General features: G+C 41.9%; 1 protein-coding gene across 4 annotated transcripts in view; it reads right to left on the bottom strand.

Annotated features, from left to right (window-relative positions):
* Nucleotides 1-22,666, bottom strand: part of SNAP91 (synaptosome associated protein 91) — a 146,946-nt gene that overhangs the window by 73,610 nt on the left and 50,670 nt on the right. For all 4 annotated transcript variants that reach the window (XM_054023731.1, XM_054023734.1, XM_054023730.1 and 1 more), the window contains exons 5-8: nt 13,661-13,763; nt 6,451-6,544; nt 3,697-3,808; nt 125-231 (exon numbers count right to left, since the gene is read on the bottom strand). In XM_054023731.1, the coding sequence (XP_053879706.1) occupies nt 125-231; nt 3,697-3,808; nt 6,451-6,544; nt 13,661-13,763 (416 nt within the window). The remainder of the gene's footprint in view (nt 1-124; nt 232-3,696; nt 3,809-6,450; nt 6,545-13,660; nt 13,764-22,666) is intronic.

The following is a 22,666-nucleotide window of genomic DNA, read 5'->3' as shown; positions in this document are numbered from 1 at the left end:
ACGTCTGAAAATAGAAGTAATATTTTGATACATGTGCTTTTTAGTTTGATATGGAGAAAATATAGCTTACCCTTCAGCAGTTGATCACTTAAGATTTTTCATGAGAATATTTGAGGTTACTTACCTCTGCAACTTTAAGAAATTCAGATACTCTAGTCATTCTAGTCAGAAATCGTTTGTAAATTTCAAGAGCATCTTTACACTGTCCCTTTTTCATCTCAAAAAATTTCTCTGGAAGAAAAATATAAAAGTGAACAACCATTTTCTCTTTAGCAGTTTGTCAGTCACTAGAACTACATTTATGGTAGATCTGCACTCATCTGCAATCCTATTTACAGAAAAAAGATACTTCAAGAATTTAATTGCTAAGTGGTGTATTGATTAGTCCCATTGAGGCTTCTTTCCCTCCTCCTCCATTAGCTAAAATGCAACTTGATCTTAAGTTACAACTACATGACAATTAAAGCAAGTTTAACTGGTGCACGTGGTTGAAATTTCATTTACTTCTACATATTTGTGAAACTAATTGAGTAGCTCTTCTAGTTATTAGTATAAGTTAACAAGGCTCTTACATGACCAGCAGCTAAAATCTTAAATTTTTCATAATGAAAATTACGAAAAATTTTAGTATTATTTGTGAGCAGGTTTTTAAGCTTTCAGAAAACCAGTTTTAGAAATATTTAAACAAAAACAGTGAGTACATTTATGTTGTGTACCTATCACAAATTTAAAATAAGCTAAAATTAGTCAAAGTTCAAGGAGCTTTTTTCCCCCCCCTTTCTTCCTTCCCCTTTAAGTATACTATATTGCAGAATACCAAATAAGTTTCACACAACTCTAAAATGGTTGTTCTCACTTTGGACTTTGAGACACTGTCTTATGCCCATTTTTCAAATTTACAACCATTCCTATAAAAACAGGGTCAATGTGGGTTTCTCAACCCTGAACACTCGAAGAGGCATCATGAAAAACCCATGAAGATTTATGGAATAGAACACAAGAACAAACACAAACACAATTTATTCCACAAAGAGGGACAATTTATCCAATCATAAAAATCTTGCAATTCCCTAAGCACCACCTTAAACACACACACACACACACACACACACGCCTTTAGTCCAAATAATTAGTCCTTCCATAAACAGCTATCAAATTTCTTCACTTTTGCAACCCTCAGAAGCAGCAACAGTAGGTAAGGTCCAACTTCTCAACTCTTCCCTAGAGTCAGCAAAGGAGCGCATACCTGAATGCACACACCACTCCCACTACTTCCTAGTCCCATGGAGAGGTTTGGGGAAGTAAAGTTTGTCCCAACTCCACACAGGAGTCCTACTAAGGAGACAGCTTGATCCCAACCAAACAGAAGAAGAAACTACTACTGGTAAGCACCCTCTGGCAAGGCCTGGAGAACATCATGCACACAACCCCCCTCCACCCCAATGCAGTCTATTAGGCCATATTATTGCATGTGACAGGAAGGGCAACTTCCCACAAACAAAACACCCAACTACACAAAATTCACAAATTGAAGAGAATGTTCCCTGGCTAGCTTGCGGCTGTAGTTACTGTAAGTGCACCATCTGCCTCCTGACCATCCCCTTGTGGCTGGCATAGCTCTAAGACACCCTGCCTCAGTTTCCCCTCTTTCAGGTTCCACAATGAACTCCAAACACAAAAGGATTTCATGAGCTCCCACATCAGTCACCCTTCTTGGGTTCTGTTTTCATTAACACAATGTTCAAAATTAACACAGAAAATCTCCCACATCAGCCTTAAACTGGGCACAGCCCTTCCTCCCTGAGGTACAGTCTCTTCCTGCTCTCAGAGCAGCTGAAGAATATACAAGGCCTGACCTGCCTTCTTTGTCTTCTCCCTAGCAATAAAACAGAACTTCCAGCCAGGGCTTCGTACCCAGCCACAACTCCCTGGGCTTCCAGCCTAGAGACGCTCTTCCTCAGGAACCATGGCAGCACTCTTTTCCTGCAGCATCACTCTACAGTCCACAGGCCTCTTTTTTCTACACCACCTCAGCCTGGTTTAGTCACATGACTTAATTCATTCTCCCCAACCTGGGGAGGCATATCAGTTTTGTCACAGGTGGACCGAGACCTCTCTCTCTTTAAAAGGGACCAGCCACAGTCTGACAATTACAGTTACTGTTCTAAGCAACAGTAGGTACAGTTTTCAGACAGACATGTCATTTCCAAGTTAGAGGCTCTTCAAATTTGTTTAGTTTTAAAGAAAACTCCATCAGAAACAAGAAATGGGTAAAAAAAACAAGACAACAAGCATTGTAGTTCATCATGATGGCGTATAAAATATTAGCTCTGTTTTATAAAAAATATCTACATTTGATCAGCTTTGAGTTGCCTACGCTGAGAAAATGGGTGACTTGAAAGTAACAAAAGGAAACTAGACTCTCTCTCCAGTTCAGTAGTTAGTAACTGTCCAATTGGGATGAGTTTCAACAGTTACCGTACATGAACCCTCCAAGGGCAGGTCTTCACTACGGGGGGGGGGGGGGGGGGGGAGGAAGGTTGATTTAAGATATGCAAATTCAGCTATGTGAATAAGCGTAGCTGAATTAGACGTATCGGAGCCGACTTACCCCGCTGTGAGGACAGCGGCAAAATCGACCTCCGCGGCTCCCCGTTGACGGCGCTTACTCCTACCTCTGCTGGTGGAGTAAGCGCGTCGATTCGGGGATCTATTGTCGCGTCCCGACGAGACGTGATAATTCGATCCCCAAGAGAGCGATTTCTACCCGCCGATTCAGGCAGGTAGTGTAGACCTAGCCCAAGTTCCTGGTGAACTTGCCCCATCACATGATATAACATAACTGAAACCAAGTATCACAGTTTTGTTGGCAGTTAAAGCAATAAGGGGAAGAAAAAAGTCAGCAAGGGGTCAGAACTACAAATTCAGCCCTACAGAGCATTAATCTAGAAGAGAAAGCAACACACTGGTTGAGTGTAGAGGCTGCACCTTGTCTAATGTGGCTGTCCTGTTGATAAGAATGTCAATCCTACTTTTTAAGAGTAGGATTTATTTTTAATTGATAAGAGACTGAAAGCCTCAGTATGCATTTATGAGATTCAAGTAGCTACAATACCCAGTCACCTTGCCAAATACTAGCTGACTCATTAAAAGTCAGTATCATAACTCTGTATAGTAATGGTTAGATGTACATTATTTATAAAGTTCTATACTAATAAGTAAAGGCTAAAATAATCAGGGATGAAGGTTAACATATCCCAGCCCCACCCCAAGTCTCCTCATTTAAGATTCCAGTCCTTACTCTATTTTCTTGGAATTTTAGAAGGCAAGGTGTTTATTATCAAATAATAAATGAGCAATACAAAAAGAGTATTTTTACACTTGGAAAAAATACTAGCGTCAAGAGTGTCAATTTTTTTATACTAAAATAAAAAAGTGTTGCAAAAACTCTTTTTCCTTGCTTCTTGAAGTCATATTTTCAAATGCCATTGCTATCCAACCCTCTTATAGACTGTCTAGTTGAGTAACTGCTATAGAAAATCTGCATGTCAGATTAAGAATATAAAACAAAAAACAGACTACCAAAAAAGTCACATCACATCTTTTATTCAGCAAGAGTATTTAAAGTTGCCTCCGAGAAACTAAAATTCTACTTAAGTCTACTACTTTACAATAAAATCTCATCCGCCTACTTACCTAGTAAGTTAATAACTCCATCATTGTAACATGCAAAAAGCTTGATAAGATCTTTAAAGAGAAGCATAAATGCAGCATTTATGACGCCATTTGTCAATTCATTTGGATGAACCTACACACAAATAAAACTCCATTCAGATACATTTAATTGATCTATAAAATGCTTAACATTTTGGCTTTCAGCAGCAGATATATATTAAGTTAATATAGTATTCAATTATATAGATTTAGATTTATTTGAATTCTGAGGATACTCTACTAACTCAATTTTATTCAAGCGAAGGGAAAGAGATCAGTTCTGTTCCATCATTTGGTGCTCAGGTGGCACATGTTGCTATCACTTAACAATCCTGTGGAAGATGCCTACAATATTGATCTGGAAGACCCATATTATGAATGAAAAATCTAATTGATTATTCATTCAGGCTTCACGTGGACAGAAAGTGCCAGTTTTTTCAAGGATCACAGTTGATTTTTCCATATTCTGTTACCAGTATGCATCAGACTACATATTTGATATTGTAATATTCTTGAGAATCATGAAGTTTTTAAACTGACCAAGAGAGCTAATGCATTAATAAAATATACAAGCCTGAGTTATTGCTACAGTAAAAACCCTGCTACATTTAGGTTGAGAAACAGCAGCAGTCACCAACTTCTGCCCTGCTCCACTTCCTCTATCACTGCTGCTCTTAATAGGGAAGCGCTACATATCCCCACCCACTGCTGCCTCGAGTCAGAAAGAACTTCAGAGTTCCTTCCCCCTCCTTTCTTTTATTGTTCCCATTCTCCACTTCCCACCCTCCCCACCAGCATCAACCAGTGGATAAAAAAAACCCAAAACATGTTTTTTAAATGAAGAGTTGTTTATGTTTTTTAAAGTTGACTTCATTATTTTATATCATATTAAGATGCTAAAGTAGATTTTTTTTTGCTTATTTCTTTAATTTCCTAATTTTCATAGAATTTCAAATTTTTCATAAGTTTATTCTAAAGAGTTTCATACTTAAAATGCTCATCTATGGTGAGAGAGACCAGTCCAGAGTCTCGTTAACACCCTTCTTGTGAGAAGGGCACAAAGTTCAATAAATAGCCCATATTATACAATGATTGTAACCAATGCCCTTTCTATATAATGTGTTTCCACAAGTCAAAAGTGAAATGTTTTGACCTGGCAAATAGTTCATCACTATTTGCAGTTAAAAGCAGAAGTCTCACTGGCTTCAAAGTGCATGTCGTGAAGCTGTAGGTGTAATTTCCAGTTCAGGTAGATGCATCTGAGCTAGCTTCGATTAAGCTAGTGCACTAAAACCTCACAGGCAGCTGGCCCGTCCCACCATCAGTGCAGCTCTGGACATGCTGCTATTTTGAGCACATTAGCTTGATCAAAACTATGTATGGTATGTCTACCTGAGCTGGAAATTACACCTCCAACTCCAGTGTAGACATGGACACCTAAGTGATTTAGGTGCCCAAGGAGTTTAGGGGCTTAATTTGAGATTTCCACTTTTGAACAGTTTGCATACAAGAGTTCACAATACCGTGCCAATGCACTGAAAGTGTGAATAAACTTTTCAATGTTAACATGGAAACAATTTTTAAGTGACAAAGATTTCATGCCCTAAGAAAACTTTTCAATAGAAACATTTTAGCCACGGATGCTGCAAACACTTATACACATGCCTAAGTTCGCAAGCAGTCACACTGAAGCCAATGGGACTATTCTGTGTGTGAAGTTATTTACCTGCTTAAGAAACCCTACTAGGGTGACCAGATGTCCCGACTTTATAGGGACAGTCCCGATATTCAAGGCTTTGTATTATATGGTGTCCCTAACCTCTGTTTGTCAGAGGATGCAGATGGATGGCAGGAGAGAGATTACTTGATCATTACCTGTTAGGTTCACTCCCTCTGGGGCACCTGGCACTGGCCAGCATCGGTAGACAGGATACTAGGTTGGATGGACCTTTGGTCTGACCCAGTATGGCCGTTCTTATATTCTTATAGGTGCCTATTACCCGCCACCCCCTCCCGATTTTTCGCACTTGCTGTCTGGTCACCCTAAACCCTACCAGCAGTAGCATGTAAAAAAGCTAGCATTTATAATTTAGTTCATTATAAGTTTTAAATCTGAAGTTACGATAGCACAAGTTTACAGTTTAGTTTTACAAAGCCTCCGTCTGATTTAAAAAATAAACAGACAAAAACCTTATGATTTATATTTGCTCCACCCTGGTCTTAACTGAGATTTGCAGCAGTCTTTTCCCCTCTTATTCTTTCACCTTTTTCTTCTGCTGCTCTCAATCACTCTCCCTCCCATTCTTTCCTTATGTCCTCTCCTTTATATGCAAAAAAAATTTCCCAAGCTCAAGTTTAAAAACAAAACAAAAAAGAAACCTGAGCATCAATTCTTCCACTCCCATTCTCTCCTCCTGCCTCATTCAGTCTACTCCATTCCCCTGTCCACAGCCCATTTTCATTATCCTCTTGACTACTATCTACTTTGCATTATCCATAAAACCTACATTTACTCTGAAAACAGAAAAAACATTCAAAAAGAACACGGTACTTCACCCACCCCTTCAAATGCAACAAATTGGAGGAAAAGTATGTTGTGCCCTATTATAGTAAAGTGTTAAGTCCCATTAATCTCAGCTGCTACTAGGGTAAAGCAGCACATTTAGGTAGCTTTAAAAAAAATGTATGAAGTAATGTTTATACTTTTGTTTTCAATTTAAAATTCTGAATACATACATCAAATTCAAGAAGTGCATCAATTTGTTCCTGTAATATTGGCATGCTTTTCAATAGCTTTTCTGGAACCATTGTTCTCATTACACCTTCAGCTCTGCAAGACAGAAAAACAGACAAGTTTGATTAAAGATCAGTTTCATTAACTAGATGGCCTGAAGTACAATAGTGTGGTGGTTTAGAAAGTTTCAAAACACAACACAGAATCTCAAATACATTGTTGCCATCTAGGTCACCTGTTTATTTCAGTGAATCATGTAAAATTGAAGTTAAATCTTGCTAAGTGTTGGAGAGGTCCACTTATTTCATAGGTTCCATTGTTTGCCAAGTACCTAATTTGTAGTCTATTACTACTAAAAAAAGTGTCAGGTAGTCATGGTATTCATGGAAAAAAAATACAGTGCAGCGTATCGTGTCAGACACAAAGATACAGTGTTGTACTCAAATGTTCTCACACTATAGCATCCACAAGGGCAGTTAGCCACCTGTAATTCTGCTCATCTTCAAGTATCTTTTGAATCAATTCCATCATTCCTACCTTTTGGTCACCACACCTTGGCACAGAGACTGGAATTCCCCTAGTTTGTACAGTGCCTACCACAATAGGGTCCTGTTGCTTGGCACTAGGGTACTACAAATAGTTCTCAAAGATTTGACCTTTTGAGACAACACTAGTTCAGTCTGATAGCGAGACCAATTTCTAGAGCCTCAGCAATCCTGTAGAGAAAATTCAATTTGACTTTCTTGATAAAAAGAAAGCTCTTTGCTTTCTATGTTTTGAGTGCCCAAGGAAACAGTTACTTGAAAAAAAAAAAGTTACCTTAAACAGCTCTGAGGGAAGATGGGTACACAAAAGAGCAATTCCATCAAATACCTTCGGAGAAGCAGAATTACAGGAGTAGAACTCTTCTCTAAAGCTAAACACGTTGAACAGATTTCTACTTGTGGAGACTAAGAACTTTGAAGTGAGCCTCCATAAACCTACAGATTCTGCTGTTATGGAAGAACAAAGACCTACACAAAACTGACCTCTTTAATATAGGACCAGGAAGACTGTATTCACATCAGAGGTAAGTGCTGATAAACAAGTAGAGCCAAGTAGTTGTCAAGAAGTAAATATTTTGGACAAACAAATTGAGTGGTTGAGAGTTTATCTAACCTATTCCATCCATAGCGGATGAAAACCAATTCCAGTACCTAGTTCCGCTGCATCTGATGAAGTGGGCTGTAGCCCACGAAAGCTTATGCTCAAATAAATTTGTTAATCTCTAAGGTGTCACAAGTACTCCTGTTCTTTTTTCTTAGTACCAAGTAGGTACTTCCTGTCTGTCTTTCTGCCTGTATTACTCTATTTGTGTCTATGAATTTCTAATACATACAGAAACCCATCCAATGCTCCTGGCAACTGTCACATAAACTGAACACATCCTCCTCCAAAGATGGCTGACCATAAATACAGTACATCTCCCTCAAACCATGGACCACTTCAGCCTAAGAAAGACGAGTGGTCTGGTTTTTGAGACACTAAGGCCCACTGGAATCAAGACTGGAAGTCTTTGTGATAATGGACAGAGGGTTTTGAGGTCTGGCTCAGGGACCTGTATATTACCCTTAAAGAAGATTAACTCATAGACCCAGAGGTCTGTGCTGATGATCTGATACATGTTATCCAGTCATCCCCTTGAGCTGCAAACAAGCAAGGTGTCTGGAGTCTCTATAGTTAGATATAACATATCTCATACTATGTTATACCTTGAAAGGGATCTCTGAAATGCAAATCGGACTTTAACCGGCTAGATTAGTCATAAAAGAGTTTCAAAGTCTTAAGATAGGCCGCAAGACTACTAAATGTAGCCTAGAGAATAATGTGTGCGGTTCTTGTGCATTACTAGCTTATTCACAAATTTAATGGCACCCCATCATACGACAATTTATTGTGAATGAGAATTCTGAGTGGAAAGAGTAAGGAGAAATTCATTTAACATTATTAAATTAATGTTATGTTAATAAGATGACTAACTTCCAGAAGATTTCCATGTTAATATTCCTGTCAGTAGGGATTTCAACCCCATAAATAAAAAAAGACTGACTGGGGGGTGAGGGAGATCACCTCCTTGCTTGAGAAGAGAGAAACTCTTACACCAGGGAGCATCCCAACTGGTTCCTAGGCAGCTACTGAAGCAAGCCTGTAAGATTCCTATATTGCGTCTCCAGGACACAAGATCCCAGGCCCAGGGAACAGAGCAAATAAATAAAACCATAAAGAAAACGTTCCCTGAAGTATTCATTTCCCAGGTAAGAGGATATAAATCATCCAGTCATAACTTATGCTATAGCACTATCAGGGTATAGCAGCACCTTCATAATGTATGCCAGGAATTACAAACCATTACTAGGCGAGTCAGAACAGATATGAGGAAGGTAAAACAAGGTATAGGGGCTCATAGAAATGAAGGCACCTCAGCAAGTACATATAGATGTTACAGCCGTGGAGTGTTTGGAGCCATAAATTTCACAGACATAGTGAGGTATAAGTAGCATGTCAGATGCTGGGCTAAGCATCCATTTTCAGGTGAATGCTCTTTTGAAGTTCTGGGATGAGACTCAGGCTCACAGAAGTTATTCGGAGATGTCAGGAAACCAGGGATGCTCTATTTTCTGGATGGGTTAGGGAATATCCGCAGAACGGATGTATCCCAATTCACCCTTGCCTCATAGTGGATCTTCCCCTCTGAATATCTCTTCAGTCAGCTCTAGATGAGACCAAAACCCAATAGCCATGTGCTGAGAAGGCACTGAAGTCAATAACTTAGGAGTACACAACATTTCAATGTAAGATCAGACCACTGAATCAGATGGCTGAGAAATCGATGCCAACAGCAAACCAAACGAACACAGGAGGAATAACTTTGGGTAATTAGCATAGTTAACACACAAAACAGTGGCCGAAAGCATGGTGGGTTTGTTTTTGAGATGCTAGCAACTCCAAGATGCCTTCACTTCACAGTGAAGTAGTCGAAGCAGATACTGGTGCTATGAACAGCTCTGACAACTGAGGACAAGGCAAGTCAACCAAGGGATCCATAAGTGTTCCCCTAATCAGAAGCTCATGTCTAAGGGTGCAGAAGAGGCTGTAATAAACCAGGTTGGTAGTAAGGTTAATTGGCAACTAGCAATAAGCAGTCAAAGGAACTGAAACAAGATTATAGAGGGCACGGAGCCCCTGGCTGTTTATCTTGGAATGTAGCTGAACTACTGGTGCCGTAAAGGGACAAAAAAAAAAAAATACATCCTAAATTAGAAGAATCCCAGCCTGTTTCACACTAAAGAACAGAGACCCAAGAATATTCATTCTCATACTACAGAGACCAACTTGCTGTTCATAGAGGGTTAGGTTATTCCAAGTGAACACACATTTACGAGCACCTAGCAGTCCTTATGTACTGAAAATGGATTCTAAAACATGCATTGTGTAGTTATGTTCATGGCCTCAAGTTTCTGTATCAATATGCTCAGTTTACCAATAAATGTTTTTCTCACTGCAAGCGCTACATACTCAATCTAGGCTCTGAAATGCATGTGGAGGTTTCCTTCTCACATTCTTGAGCTGTAATAAGCCCTGCAATGATTCTACGGGCTAAATTAGCAAATCAGCAACATCTGTGCAAACCCACTGCCTACAAGTTTACCTGTTTTCATCTCAGTTTTACAGAATATTAATGTTTGCATGCTGATAGAAAGCCACAGGAAATGACGACTATGAAATATTTAGCCTAACTTGAAGGGACGGCTGTGACTTAAAATCTTCTTAATGCCAACTGGGAAGGGTGTGCAGTGGGATTACAGAAATTTCCTGATTCTGGTATGTACATTCTGGTTCACCCAAGAATGTTATGTGAGGTCTCAAATGAAAGCTGATGTCACACTGATCATCGATATCATTGTGAAAGGTATGTACATGTACTATGCAAGGAGTTATGAATGTGTACCAGAAAATTATGTTCTTTAGCATAGAAGATAAAAGCAGGTCACCAAAAGATAACATGCTGTAGACCAGTTTCTCCAGACAGGAGGTAAGAAAGGTTTGTCTTTCTGTGTTGGGATATAAATTAAACATTGTATGCTAATACAATGAATATCTATTTACACATGTAGTCAAATGTTGAGATGTGAAATCAACAGGAAAGCACACAGAGAAAAAAAAAAAAAGCAAAGCCATGGAGGGCTATTCTGTCTGAGTAAATAGAATGAACTTTAGGAGTATTTCTAGAAGGCAAAGATACTCTGGTATCCTGCACCTAGGAAGTAAACAGACAGCATATCTGCATTCATGAAAGCAGGGTCTTAAACAGCCATAGTTAAAAATGCGACAGAAGACTTTGGGCGAGAGAAAATATTTAGTTAAGTTTAGTCTGTAGAAAGTGTGTTATGACCATGCTTTCTATGTAACCATTTGTTTCGAATAGTCTTCCTAACTACTACTTGTAGTAAGTTTATTACTGCTTTCACTATAAATATATTAAGCACTGTGATATTAAGCAAAGTGATGGTCCCGAGCTGAATCTTACAAGCTGGTGTGTTCCTTTGGGAATATGAGACCTGGTAATTTTGAGAATGTCTAGGGGAAAAGGGGCAAGGGAATGTTCCAAGGACTCAGGGGTTGGTATGTACCTGTCGCTACCTACACAGAGAGAGAAAAGTCTGGAAAATAGTGCTTGCACTGCTAGAGGCTGTTGGTTTCAGGGAACCAATCCATAGCAAGCACAAATGAGATTCCTTGATGCTACGGGAAGGCAGTGAAGAGGTGCCTCACAACTGTGGGTATTTTTGGGGTGCATCAGTTTACACTTGCCTGTTTGTTACCAAACTTGCTAGTTCCAGTTGGTTTGAGAGACGTTCAAGATATTGTGTTTGATCTAGCAAGCCCTCTAGTTTGGGTCGTGGATACCTCTGCCATCCTGTTAGGTTTTCCAACTCAGCAGTTGAAATCAGCTAGAGACTGTTAGCAGGAACATCCTATGTTAACAGATGGAGTGGGGAGAGAGGGCACTCGGTGGACAGCCTCAGCTCCAGAATTTACTTCTGTCCTTCGTCCAGAGCCAGATAAGCTGCAAGGCCCCTCCTTATGAAGGCTCTTGTTTAAGAGGGAATAGTTTGAGTAGAAATAGCCTACAAACTAAAACTAAAAATAAAACAGTTTTTTTTAAAGAGTGTCTGAAGGTTAAGACCTTTTTCTTGGTTAAAAATATTTTGTTCAAGTGCCTCAAAGAAGTACTATTAAGAAAAAACAAGCAAGACTTAAAGCAGTCTACACGGTAAAATGCCAGCTATCACAATGCAATTCAAACATTTAGTAGGGCCTGAAAAGGCCAGCTGGCTCATTTGATCCAATCCCATATGTTTTGAAAGACTAATTACAACATTATTCTCACCAAATTCTCATCAAGCTGGTCTAACAATTTTTCTTAGTAATCTATTCTACTGCTTGTTTGCTTTTAGTTTTGAGAACATTTTTAAACCATAAAAAGATTTCTTTCAGGGCGCTGCTATCTGCCATAGTCATCATCTGCAATGGAACTATGACAATATTTCCCATCGTCCCTTCCATTAAATTTTTTTTTTAAGTATAAAATTTAGCTTCTTCACTCTGTCTAATCTTCCAGTTCTTGTGACGCTTGAACTGTTTTACTATAGTCTTCTACAAGAACGGTGTACAGCCTTCCAAATATGTTAGCATCAGGACTAAGCAATAGCACTCTCTCCAGTTTCTACATGCTATATGCCTGCAGAAAAACATGCAATAGTACTTTTAAACAAACAAACAAACAACATGCACTGCACTGAAAGCTCCTGTATACAGATTTTCTACTCACTTTCATCATCCTAACTTATTGTGACACCCCGGCTTGGGATACCCAGAACTGTAAGCCACTATGTTACAGTCTAATCTACAGTAAATCTCTCTTGCTGAGGCAGAAGGGTATGTCAGCTTCCTACCACGCCAGTCAGTCTGCCTCACCAGCAAACTCTGACACTCTGCCGGTCTTTACCTTGCCTTGCAGGTTTAAAGAAATAAAATCTGTGACCTCCCAATTCCTGAGTTCCTAGACATGTGTCTCTGAAGTGTCCACAGAGAGACAGGACATGCACAGAAATTCAGTTCATTACTTCCCCAAAGACAATGTAAACACAAGCCTGTTAGGTTAGGTGAGGACTCACTCGATACACTTCATTAGAACAGCACAGATATAATTTGTAGTAAAGCTAAGAATAAGTTTATCAACAAAGAATAGCAATTTCAGTGATACTAAGATAAAAAAGGTTACAAGGTATGAAAACAAAAACACACTTTCTAGTGACTAAAACTTAATTTTAGCAAGTTACAATCTTTGCTTAAGCAGTTCTCAAACCAAGTTACCATCATCTCTAGCTTGCCAGGCTGGGGGGATCCAACTTTCTCAGGCTCAGAGGGTTCGGTTCCCTTTGTCACTTAAGTGAAAGATAACTAGAATGCCTTTTTGTTCCCCTTATCTTTTCCAATGTCCATTATCTCTGTCTAAAAAGCCAGGAAAACTTCCTGGGGATGCAGACTCTGTCCCCCAGTATACTCACTAAGCTGCAGCTTGTTAGCTTGGACTGTTTTATTTACCTTACATATAAGTGTACTTTCATTGACCTATGTCTATAATCCAGACAGACAGGTAATACCACATTCCTTTATGTAAGGAAGACTGGACCCATTCAGTGCCTCCAAACCACATGTCAAGATCATATACCCAGCATACATACGTAACTCTTTATACCCAACCCACCTATACACACACAACATTTCTGAGCAGACATCACCAGTTTACATATGGGATCTTTGGATACATATTATGACAACTGTGTTGGGATCAGTGAGCGTGTCAGGCCTGATAAGGGTTACAGTATGGTGGGCCCTCTGCCAGTTGGCATTGAGGGGTTTTCACACATCTCAGCTCAAGACATTATTAAAGACTGCACTGAGGGAGTATGGACTACCACTACTTGACAAACTGAATTATTTCTTAATATTTAGATTTAGTTGCATCTTTCATTTTCTGTTCAACTAGTACTTAAACCAGGCCCTTTCATTAAAGCATTAGATAATTATTTATTTTAGTAACCAAAGAGTCAGGTTTCACTCAAGTCCCATCATAATTAAGTTTAAATATGTAAACAAACAGCTTACCCTTTCTTCACTCTTGCAAAATCAAATGCCATTTGTCTGTAGGAGAATGCTTTTTCATTCAAGTATCTACTGTAACGCCTTATGAAGGTAGACATATCATATCCTGCAATAAAACAAAGTTACATATTTTGTTAAACTGGACTGGTGTAATTGTATATAAAGATACTTACCCATTTGCTAAAACTGAAAAACGGCACATTGCATTTTAAAATTACCATTTACATTCTATGCAAAATCTACTGAGACTAGACATAGCCTTACATATGAAAAAGTGACACTTCAAACATAGGAAGAATTCTCAGTTTTGAAAATTTCATTGAACCCTATCAAATAAAGGTAAAAGTAAAACAAAACAAAAACAGTTCTTCATACAAGAATCACTGCTCACTAGCTAAGCAACAGCACAAGCCAGACTAGATGGGGAAGTCAGCGCTCTCTCTCTCTCTCTCTATATATATATATAAATATATAAATATATAAATAAAATAAAAGTTCTGAATCAGTGGATTTACATGCTTTTATGTTACTTGGTCTTGTGACCATAATTGAAAACCATTAGCAAGTGTCAGTAGTTTTTGACCATTCACCATTGGAAACATCTCTAGTAAGAAAATGTCTTTACTGGATGTGCTCCTGCACAGATGGGCATTTTGAACCATAGTAACTTGTAAAACTCCTCTATGAAATGCTTGCTGGATGACATGTTTAGAAGTTTTCCATGGAGGCACACCAATCACCTTGTATTTCTTCCATCAGACATTATATCCTGCCCTGCTCTTTCTGCAGATCTCATTTATTGTTGTCATATCTGTCAGACTTTGATTACAGAATTAGTTTTGTCACATCCTCTTAGAACCTGCTTTAAGAATATAGCCAATTCATCAAATACGTGGAATCTGTCTCCAGCCATGGCCCCTCTGATGTATACTGTGGTTTCTTTGTTGAATGCTCTTAGGCCTGGTCTATGCTACGAGTTTAGGTCAACTTTAACAGCGTTAAATCGAATTAAGCCTGGACACGTTCACACGACGAAGCCCTTTCTTTCGACTTAAGAGGCCCTTTAAACTGGTTTCTTTACTCCACCTCCGACAAGGGGATTAGCGATAAAAATCGGCCTTAGCAGGTCGGAATTGGGGTAGTGTGGACGGAATTCAACGTTATTGGCCTCCGGGAGCTATCCCACAGTGCTTCATTGTGACCACTCTGGACAACACTCAACTCAGATGCACTGACCAGGTAGACAGGAAAAGCCCCGCGAACTTTTGAATTTCATTTCCTGTTTGCCCAGCGTGGAGAGTACAGGTGACCACGCAGAGCTCATCAGCACAGGTAACCCTGATGGAGTCCCAGGATCGCAAAAGAGCTCCAGCATGGACCGAACCGGAGGTACGGGATCTGCTCGCCATATCGGGAGATGAATCAGTGCTAGCTGAACTCCGTAGCAGTAAAAGAAATGGCAAAATATTAGAAAAGGTCTCCAAGGCCATGAAGGACAGAGGCCATAACAGGGACGCGCAGCAGTGCCGCGTGAAAATTAAGGAGCTAAGGCAAGCCTACCACAAAGCCAGAGAGGCAAACGGAAGGTCCGGGGCACAGTCGCAAACATGCCGCTTCTACGTGGAGCTGCATGCCATGCTAGGGGGTGCAGCCACCACTACCCCAACCAGGTGCTATGACTCCGTCACTGGAGAAACACACAGGGAAGAGGGTTCGGGGTACAAGGAAGAGGAGGATGAAGATAATGTGGATAGCTCACAGCAGCAAGGAAGCGGAGAAACTGGTTTCCCCAACAGCCAGGATGTGTTTATCACCCTGGACCTGGAGCCAGTAACCCACAAACTCACCCAAGGCATGCTCCCAGACCCTGAGGGCACACCAGGGACCTCTGGTGAGTGTACCTTTGTAAATATTACACACGGTTTAAAAGCAAGCGTGTTTAATGATTAATTTGCCCTGGCAATCGCGGCCAGTACAGCTACTGGAAAAGTCTGTTAACGTGTATGGGGATGGAGCGGAAATCCTCCAGGGACATCTCCAGAAAGCTCTCCTTCATGTACTCCCAAAGCCTTTGCAAAAGGTTTCTGGGGAGGGCTGCCTTATCCTGTCCGCCATGGTAGGACACTTTACCACGCCAGGCCAGTAGCACGTAGTCTGGAATCATTGCATAACAAAGCATGGCAGCGTATGGTCCCGGTGTTTGCTGGCATGCAGACAACATCCATTCCTTATCGCTCTTTGTTATCCTCAGGAGAGTGATATCATTCACGGTCACCTGGTTGAAATGGGGTGATTTTATTAAGGGGACATTCAGAGGTGCCCGTTCCTGCTCTGCTGAACAGAAATGTTCCCCGCTGTTAGCCACGCGGTGGGGGGGAGGGGTGAAGTGATCATCCCAGAGAATTGGGGGGGCAGGAGGGTTAGTTGGGTTTCTGCTGCATGTTAACCCAGGAACCGCAGCCCCTCCTTTTACATTGCAAACCCATTTTAAATGGCCAACCCAATGGGTGCTTGGTATGGGAAATGAGGGCGCTACTGTTTGAAACCATTCCCACATGTTAAAAAGGTGAAAAAAGCCAAAAGACTGTGGCTTACCATGGCTGCCTACAAGCCGAAATCTGTTGCCTGGCACTGCGTGAGTGATCTCTCACACCAAACCGGCAGGCCCTCAATATAAGAGGAAAAATGCGACCTTGTAACGAAAGCACATGTGCTGTGTAATGTGAACAGCAAAATTTAACGTGAAAGAGTGTACCCATTGTTCTCTAAAATGTGTCTTTTTTAACCCCCTCTCTCTTCTCCTCCACCAGCTGCAACTGTTTGTCCTTCACAGAGGCTAGTGAAGATTAGAAGGAGAAAACGGCGGACTCGGGATGACATGTTCATGGAGCTCCAGATGTCCTCCTACGCTGAAAGAGCACAGCAGAATGCGTGGAGGCAGTCAATGTCAAACTACAGAAAAGCACAGTATGAACAAGAGGAGAGGTGGCGGGCTGAATCGCGGGATGAACAGAGCAAGTGGCGGGCTGAAGATGATAGGTGGTGTCAGCTTGCAGACAGAAGGCGAGAGTCGATGCTCTGGCTGCTGGAGCAAACTGATATGCTCCAGCCCCTATGTAACCAACAGCCCTCCTCCCCAAGTTCCATAGCCTCCTCACCCAGACGCCCAAGAACACGGTGCAGGGGGCCTCCGGCCACCCAGTCACTCCACCCCAGATGATTGCCCGAGCATCAGAAGGCTGGCCTTCAATAAGAGTTAAAGTTTTAAACTACAGTGTGTCCTTTTCCTTCCCTCCTCCCCCACCCATCCCGGGCTCCCTTGGCAATTATCCCCCTAGTTGTGTGATGAATTAATAAAGAATGCATGAATGTGAAGTAACAATGACTTTATTGCCTCTGCAAGCAGTGCTCGAAGGGGGAGGGGAGGGTGGGGTAGGTGGGTTCATCAAGGAGAAACAAACGGAAGTCTCACGCCGTAGCCTGGCCAGTCACAAAACTAGTTTTCAAAGTTTCTCTGATGCGCACCGCGCCCTGCTGTGCTCTTCTACCCACCCTGGTGTCTGACTGTGCATAATCAGCGGCCAGGCGATGTGCCTCAACCTCCCACCCCGCCATAAATGTCTCCCCCTTACTCTCACAGATATTGTGGAGCGCACAGCAAGCAGCAATAACAATGGGGATATACTTTTCGCTGAGGTCTGAGCGAGTCAGTAAGCTGCGCCAGTGCGCTTTTAAACGTCCAAATGCACATTCCACCACCATTCAGCACTTGCTCAGCCATTCGACACTTGCTCAGGTCCTGACTACTGTCCAGGATGCCTGTGTATGGCTTCATGAGCCATGGCATTAAGGGGTAGGCTGGGTCCCCAAGGATAACTATAGGCATTTCAACATCCCCAACGGTTACTTTCTGGTCCGGGAAGAAAGTCCCTTCCTCCAGCTTTCGAAACAGACCAGAGTGCCTGAAGACGCGAGCATCATGTACCTTTCCCGGCCATCCCACGTTGATGTTCATGAAACGTCCCTTGTGATCCACCAGGGCTTGCAGCAGCATTGAAAAGTACCCCTTGCGGTTTATGTACTCGGTGGCTTGGTGCTCCGGTGCCAAAATAGGGATATGGGTTCCGTCTATGGCCCCACCACAGTTTGGGAATCCCATTGCAGCAAAGCCATCCACTATGGCCTGCACGTTTCCCAGAGTCACTACCCTTGATATCACCAGGTCTTTCATTGCCCTGGCAACTTGGATCACAGCAGCCCCCACTGTAGATTTGCCCACTCCAAATTGATTCCCGACTGACCGGTAGCTGTCTGGCGTTGCAAGCTTCCACAGGGCTATCGCCACTTGCTTCTCAGTTGCGAGGGCTGCTCTCATCCTGGTATTCTGGCGCTTCAGGGCAGGGGAAAGCAAGTCACAAAGTTCCATGAAAGTGCCCTTACGCATGCGAAAGTCTCGCAGCCACTGGGAATCGTCCCACACCTGCAACACTATGCGGTCCCACCAGTCTGTGCTTGTTTCCCGGGCCCAGAATTGGCGTTCCACGGCATGAACCTGCCCCAGTAACACCAGGATTTCCACATTGCTGGGGCCTGTACTTTGTGAGAGGTCTATGTCCATATCAATTTCCTCATCACTCTTGTCGCTGCGCTGCCATCGCCTCCTCGGCTGGTCCTGGTTTTGCTTTGGCATGTCCTGGCTCTGCATATAATCCAGGACAATGCGCGTGGTGTTCATAGTGCTCATAATTGCCACGGTGATCTGAGCGGGCTCCATGATCCCAGTGCTATGGCATCTGGACTGAAAAAAGGCGCGAAACTAGTATCTGACGGATGGAGGGAGGGAGGGGCGAGTGATGACATGGCGTACAGGTACAGGGAATTAAAATCAACCAAGGTGGCTGTGCATCAGGGAGAAACACAAACAACTGTCACACAGAATGCCCCCCACCGCCAAAGATTGAACTCAAAACCCTGGGTTTAGCAGGCCATTGATTTCACGGAGGGAGGGGGAAGCAAATGAATACAGAACAAATCTATTTTTTACATCTTAAGCTGGAAGACGATGGTGCAGCAGGACTGATAGCTTTCAGCATCTTCTGGGTGCTTGGCAGAAAATAGCATACTACGACTGATAGCCATCATTGTCGAGACTGCCCAGGTGCCCACGATTGACAGCCACTGCAGTACGATGACTATGGATATCAGTCGTAATATACCATCTTCTACCAAAAGGCAAGGGGCTGCTGTTGTGTGCACTGCAGCCCCACGTCTGCCAGCACCCAGATCGCCGATGAAGGCTACCAGTCATACTGCACCGTCTACTGCCAAAAGGCAATTAGCTGCTGCTGTGTAGCAATGCAGTACCACGTCTGCCGGCACCCAGAGGACATATGGTGACTGTGAACTGAGATGAGCGGGCTCCATGCTTGGCGTGGTATGTTGTCTGCACAGGTAACCCAGGTAAAAAGGCGTGAATTCATTGTCTGCCATTGCTCTGACGAAGCGGGAGGTGCCTGACGACATGTACCCAGAAACCTCCCCCCCCCCCCGACATGTTTTGCATCATTCAGGCATTGGGATCTCAACCCAGAATTCCAATGGGCAGAGACTGCGGGAACTGTGGGATAACTACCCATAGTGCAACGCTCCGGAAGTAGACGCTAGCCTCGGTACTGTGGATGCGGTCCGCCGACTTCATGTCCTTAGAGCATTTTATGTGGGAACACACACAATCGGCTGTATACAACCGATTTCTATAAAACCAGCTTCTATAAATTCAACCTAATTTCATAGTGTAGACATACCCTTAGCTCATGGATTCTTTCAGCTTGAGCTTCCAGCTGATGTCCTATTCAGCTTTGTCTGTTCTTCTCATTGTTCCATCAGCATAGGAGAGACAGTCACCCAATAGGACCTGTGCCTAAGAACAGTTGCCATTGAAAAATTCTCACCAATAACAGGGCTCTTCAGAAAACAATTTCTGGACTGCTATGATTGTCCCTTCCTTGCCAGACTTAAAATTTGTCTTCTTGGTTATGTCAGCAAGGTATTGATGCCAGACTTCTTGACTGGAATGAAGAAACTATGGGTCCCATCAGGATCAAGTGCACCTCTCACAAATTGCTCTATTTGTTCTTCTACAGAATCTGCTATTTTGAGTAGAAACTCTTGTACATCTGATGTTACATGCTGTCCAATAAATAATGTTGACAGAAACCTCTAGATGTGATTCAGGGTCAAATGGGTTTGCAATATTGCTGATGACATGGTTAGTAAAAGCTGTAACATGCTCTTCATACCTCTTCAGTTTAGCGGCAAGGACTTGTTTGTTGACTCTGTCCTCACTACTTCTTGTTCTTATAGCTTTTTCATATTCAAGTTGTGTTAGGAGAGAGTCCACCTGACAAGGGCTAGTTTCTTTCTGGTCAGTCCTACAGTCCCACTCCGCCCTCTGAGCCTTTGACAGTTGTTCCCATGTCACTCCAAATTCCACTGAAAGATCCAGGAACCTGACGCATATAAAATTCCACACCACACATTCAAAGGCACTGTACTTCTTCAGGGATATCAAGAATTAGACTGATATTTACCTGACATAGTTGGGCCAGTTTGCAGTAAAGAAATATTGAAGCATGGCATGGCATGGCATGGCGTGTGTGTGTGGTTTCCAATAACCATCTTGCTCTACTTGGACATTTAAAAAGTATGACTTGGAGAAAATGATTCCACAGTTGAACATAGAAGACTGGGCATACCATGACCACCCTCCCTGAAATTCCTCCAATAGCAGCATACACAGAGTTATAGCATCATTGAGCTCTTTAATAGACAGGTTGCAAGAACTGAAACACGTTCCGAATGTCAGCCAACATTTGCCAAAATGCTGGAGCTACATGAGTATCTCCTCCCTGCTCACATCATTTAACAATGAATAAAAAAAGTTTCAGATCACCCAGGGTCTCAAATGCTAAAATCAAGCCATGTAGAGAATGGCTGAATTGCTTACCAGCAAGTATTTGATCTGCAATACAAGCTGCATACACATCAGAATCAATAAGAAAGTCTAGCAATTTGGGACTCTTCCTAGTTCCGTTTTTGCAATACTAGTGAGAACCACCATTTTTTCCACATGCTAAACAGCTCCATTATGGGGTGGCAGGGGAACTTCCCCATGCAAGGCCAATAAAAACATAATTTTAAATACATTGCCATTTGGTAGCTTAGACCAATATTAACATTAAGGTGTTGAAATAATTTAAACAGTAAAAATTAGTCAGCCATATTACAGTGTTTTTGGAACTTGCAAAAAGTGACATTTTGGGTACCACTGTTTTACCTAGCTTGCAGGCTTATGGCAGTACTTAACAGCTCCACATCATACCTCAACTAAATGTATATAAAATAAGCTTTCAAATGATGTGTAGGATGGATACATTCAACTCCAAATATATGGCCCTTTCCGGAGAATTGCCACATGCCTAATACTAAGATCTAACAGGAGATGAAGTGTCCTACCCCAGTCAGTCAACGGGCAAGAGTAGGTCATCCATCGGTGAACTTAATATGTTTATTTCATATCTTGGCCTGAAACTTCACTGGTTGGACAGATGTAGTTCAAGACTGAGAATTTTGCAAAAAGCAATTACTTTTCAATTAGTTGGGAAAGGAAGATTGATACCAGGTGATAATTTGCTGCTTGTGAAGGTCCTTGTATATTGGGAGAACTATTGCATGGCTTTAAAGGTGTAGTTAGTTCATGCTGCCTTACAGCAAAACCTATGTTAAGAGGGAACTCAAGTGATCCCAGCTGTCTTAGTAACCCCAGGGTTATGGATCATGTTACATTAAATTGCTCCAATTTCCAATGGAGCTTCAAGTATATACAGAGTTCGCAAATTAGCCAAAGACTAGAAAAAGAAGGAAAATTTATGGTACTGCAATCCCTTTATAGTTTCTTTGGTCTGAAGAGATCACCACAGATTCAGATTGTCTACTCCATTAGATAATTTACATGTTGTGAAGAAATATCCATGCTAGCTTCCTGGTTATTATGATCATAAATCAGCGCTGACGACAATGCTACTCTAACAATTTCTGCTAACTGCAATTTATTGATTGCAAGTGACAGTGGAGGAAAAATCCAGCTAGCAACTGAGATCCCTCTTGCCATTCTAACCAATCCATACCCTTCCCTTTCTGAATTCCTGCACTGGATACTGAATATTTCTCCTGACACCACCACCATTTTCAAATTAATATTCAAGGCAGTGTTTGTGTTCACCAAATTGTTCATGTAGATGAAAGATATCCACCTTCAAGAACTTGCACCATCACTCCCCCCACCCCCACACACACACACAGCTTGATTCTTTGAATTCTGCTGCACACACCACCTCTTCCAGCAACTAGAAGCAGAGTCCATAAAACTAAATAGCAAAGTTTTCAGCAAAAATGTCCAGAAGTATTTTTGTCATGTCCTAGCAGGACCGGCTCTAGGCACCAGCAAAGAAAGTATATGCTTGGGGCGACAATTCCAGGGGCAGTATTTTTTTTGCTTGGGTGGCATTCCGGCCACCCCCCTTTTTTTGGGGGGGGGGCTTGTGCAGTTGCGCTCTTAGAGCTTGGGCCGGCAAGTTTTTTGCTTGGGGCACCAAAAAACCTAGAGCCGGCCCTGTGTCCTGGCCATGACAGTCTGAGCCGTAGTACACAGAAAAGTTAGTTTTTACAGCTATGGAAAGCACATCACCCCCTTCCCAAAAGCAAGTGCTGTGTGCATGCCAACTAACAACCACTTGGGCATCCAACATTTAGTGTTCATACCCAAGAACAAATGCCCACATGCAGAATTCAAAATAAAAAGGAAGGGTCTTTTGTCTCATCTCTGCCATATTGAGAGTAAACTGTGTGCGTAGGATAGCTCAATTAAAGGAGTAACACTAAAACAGTAACAATAGGGAAAAAATTCTAATATTATGCTCAGTTATTTTGTTGTCTAGACCTTATCTCTGG

The sequence above is a fragment of the Malaclemys terrapin genome, chromosome 3 (genome assembly GCF_027887155.1).
Source record: "Malaclemys terrapin pileata isolate rMalTer1 chromosome 3, rMalTer1.hap1, whole genome shotgun sequence".
NCBI lineage: Eukaryota > Metazoa > Chordata > Testudines > Emydidae > Malaclemys > Malaclemys terrapin.
The sequence above is the reverse complement of the archived record's forward strand: the minus strand, read 5'-3'. Positions and strand labels throughout refer to the sequence as shown.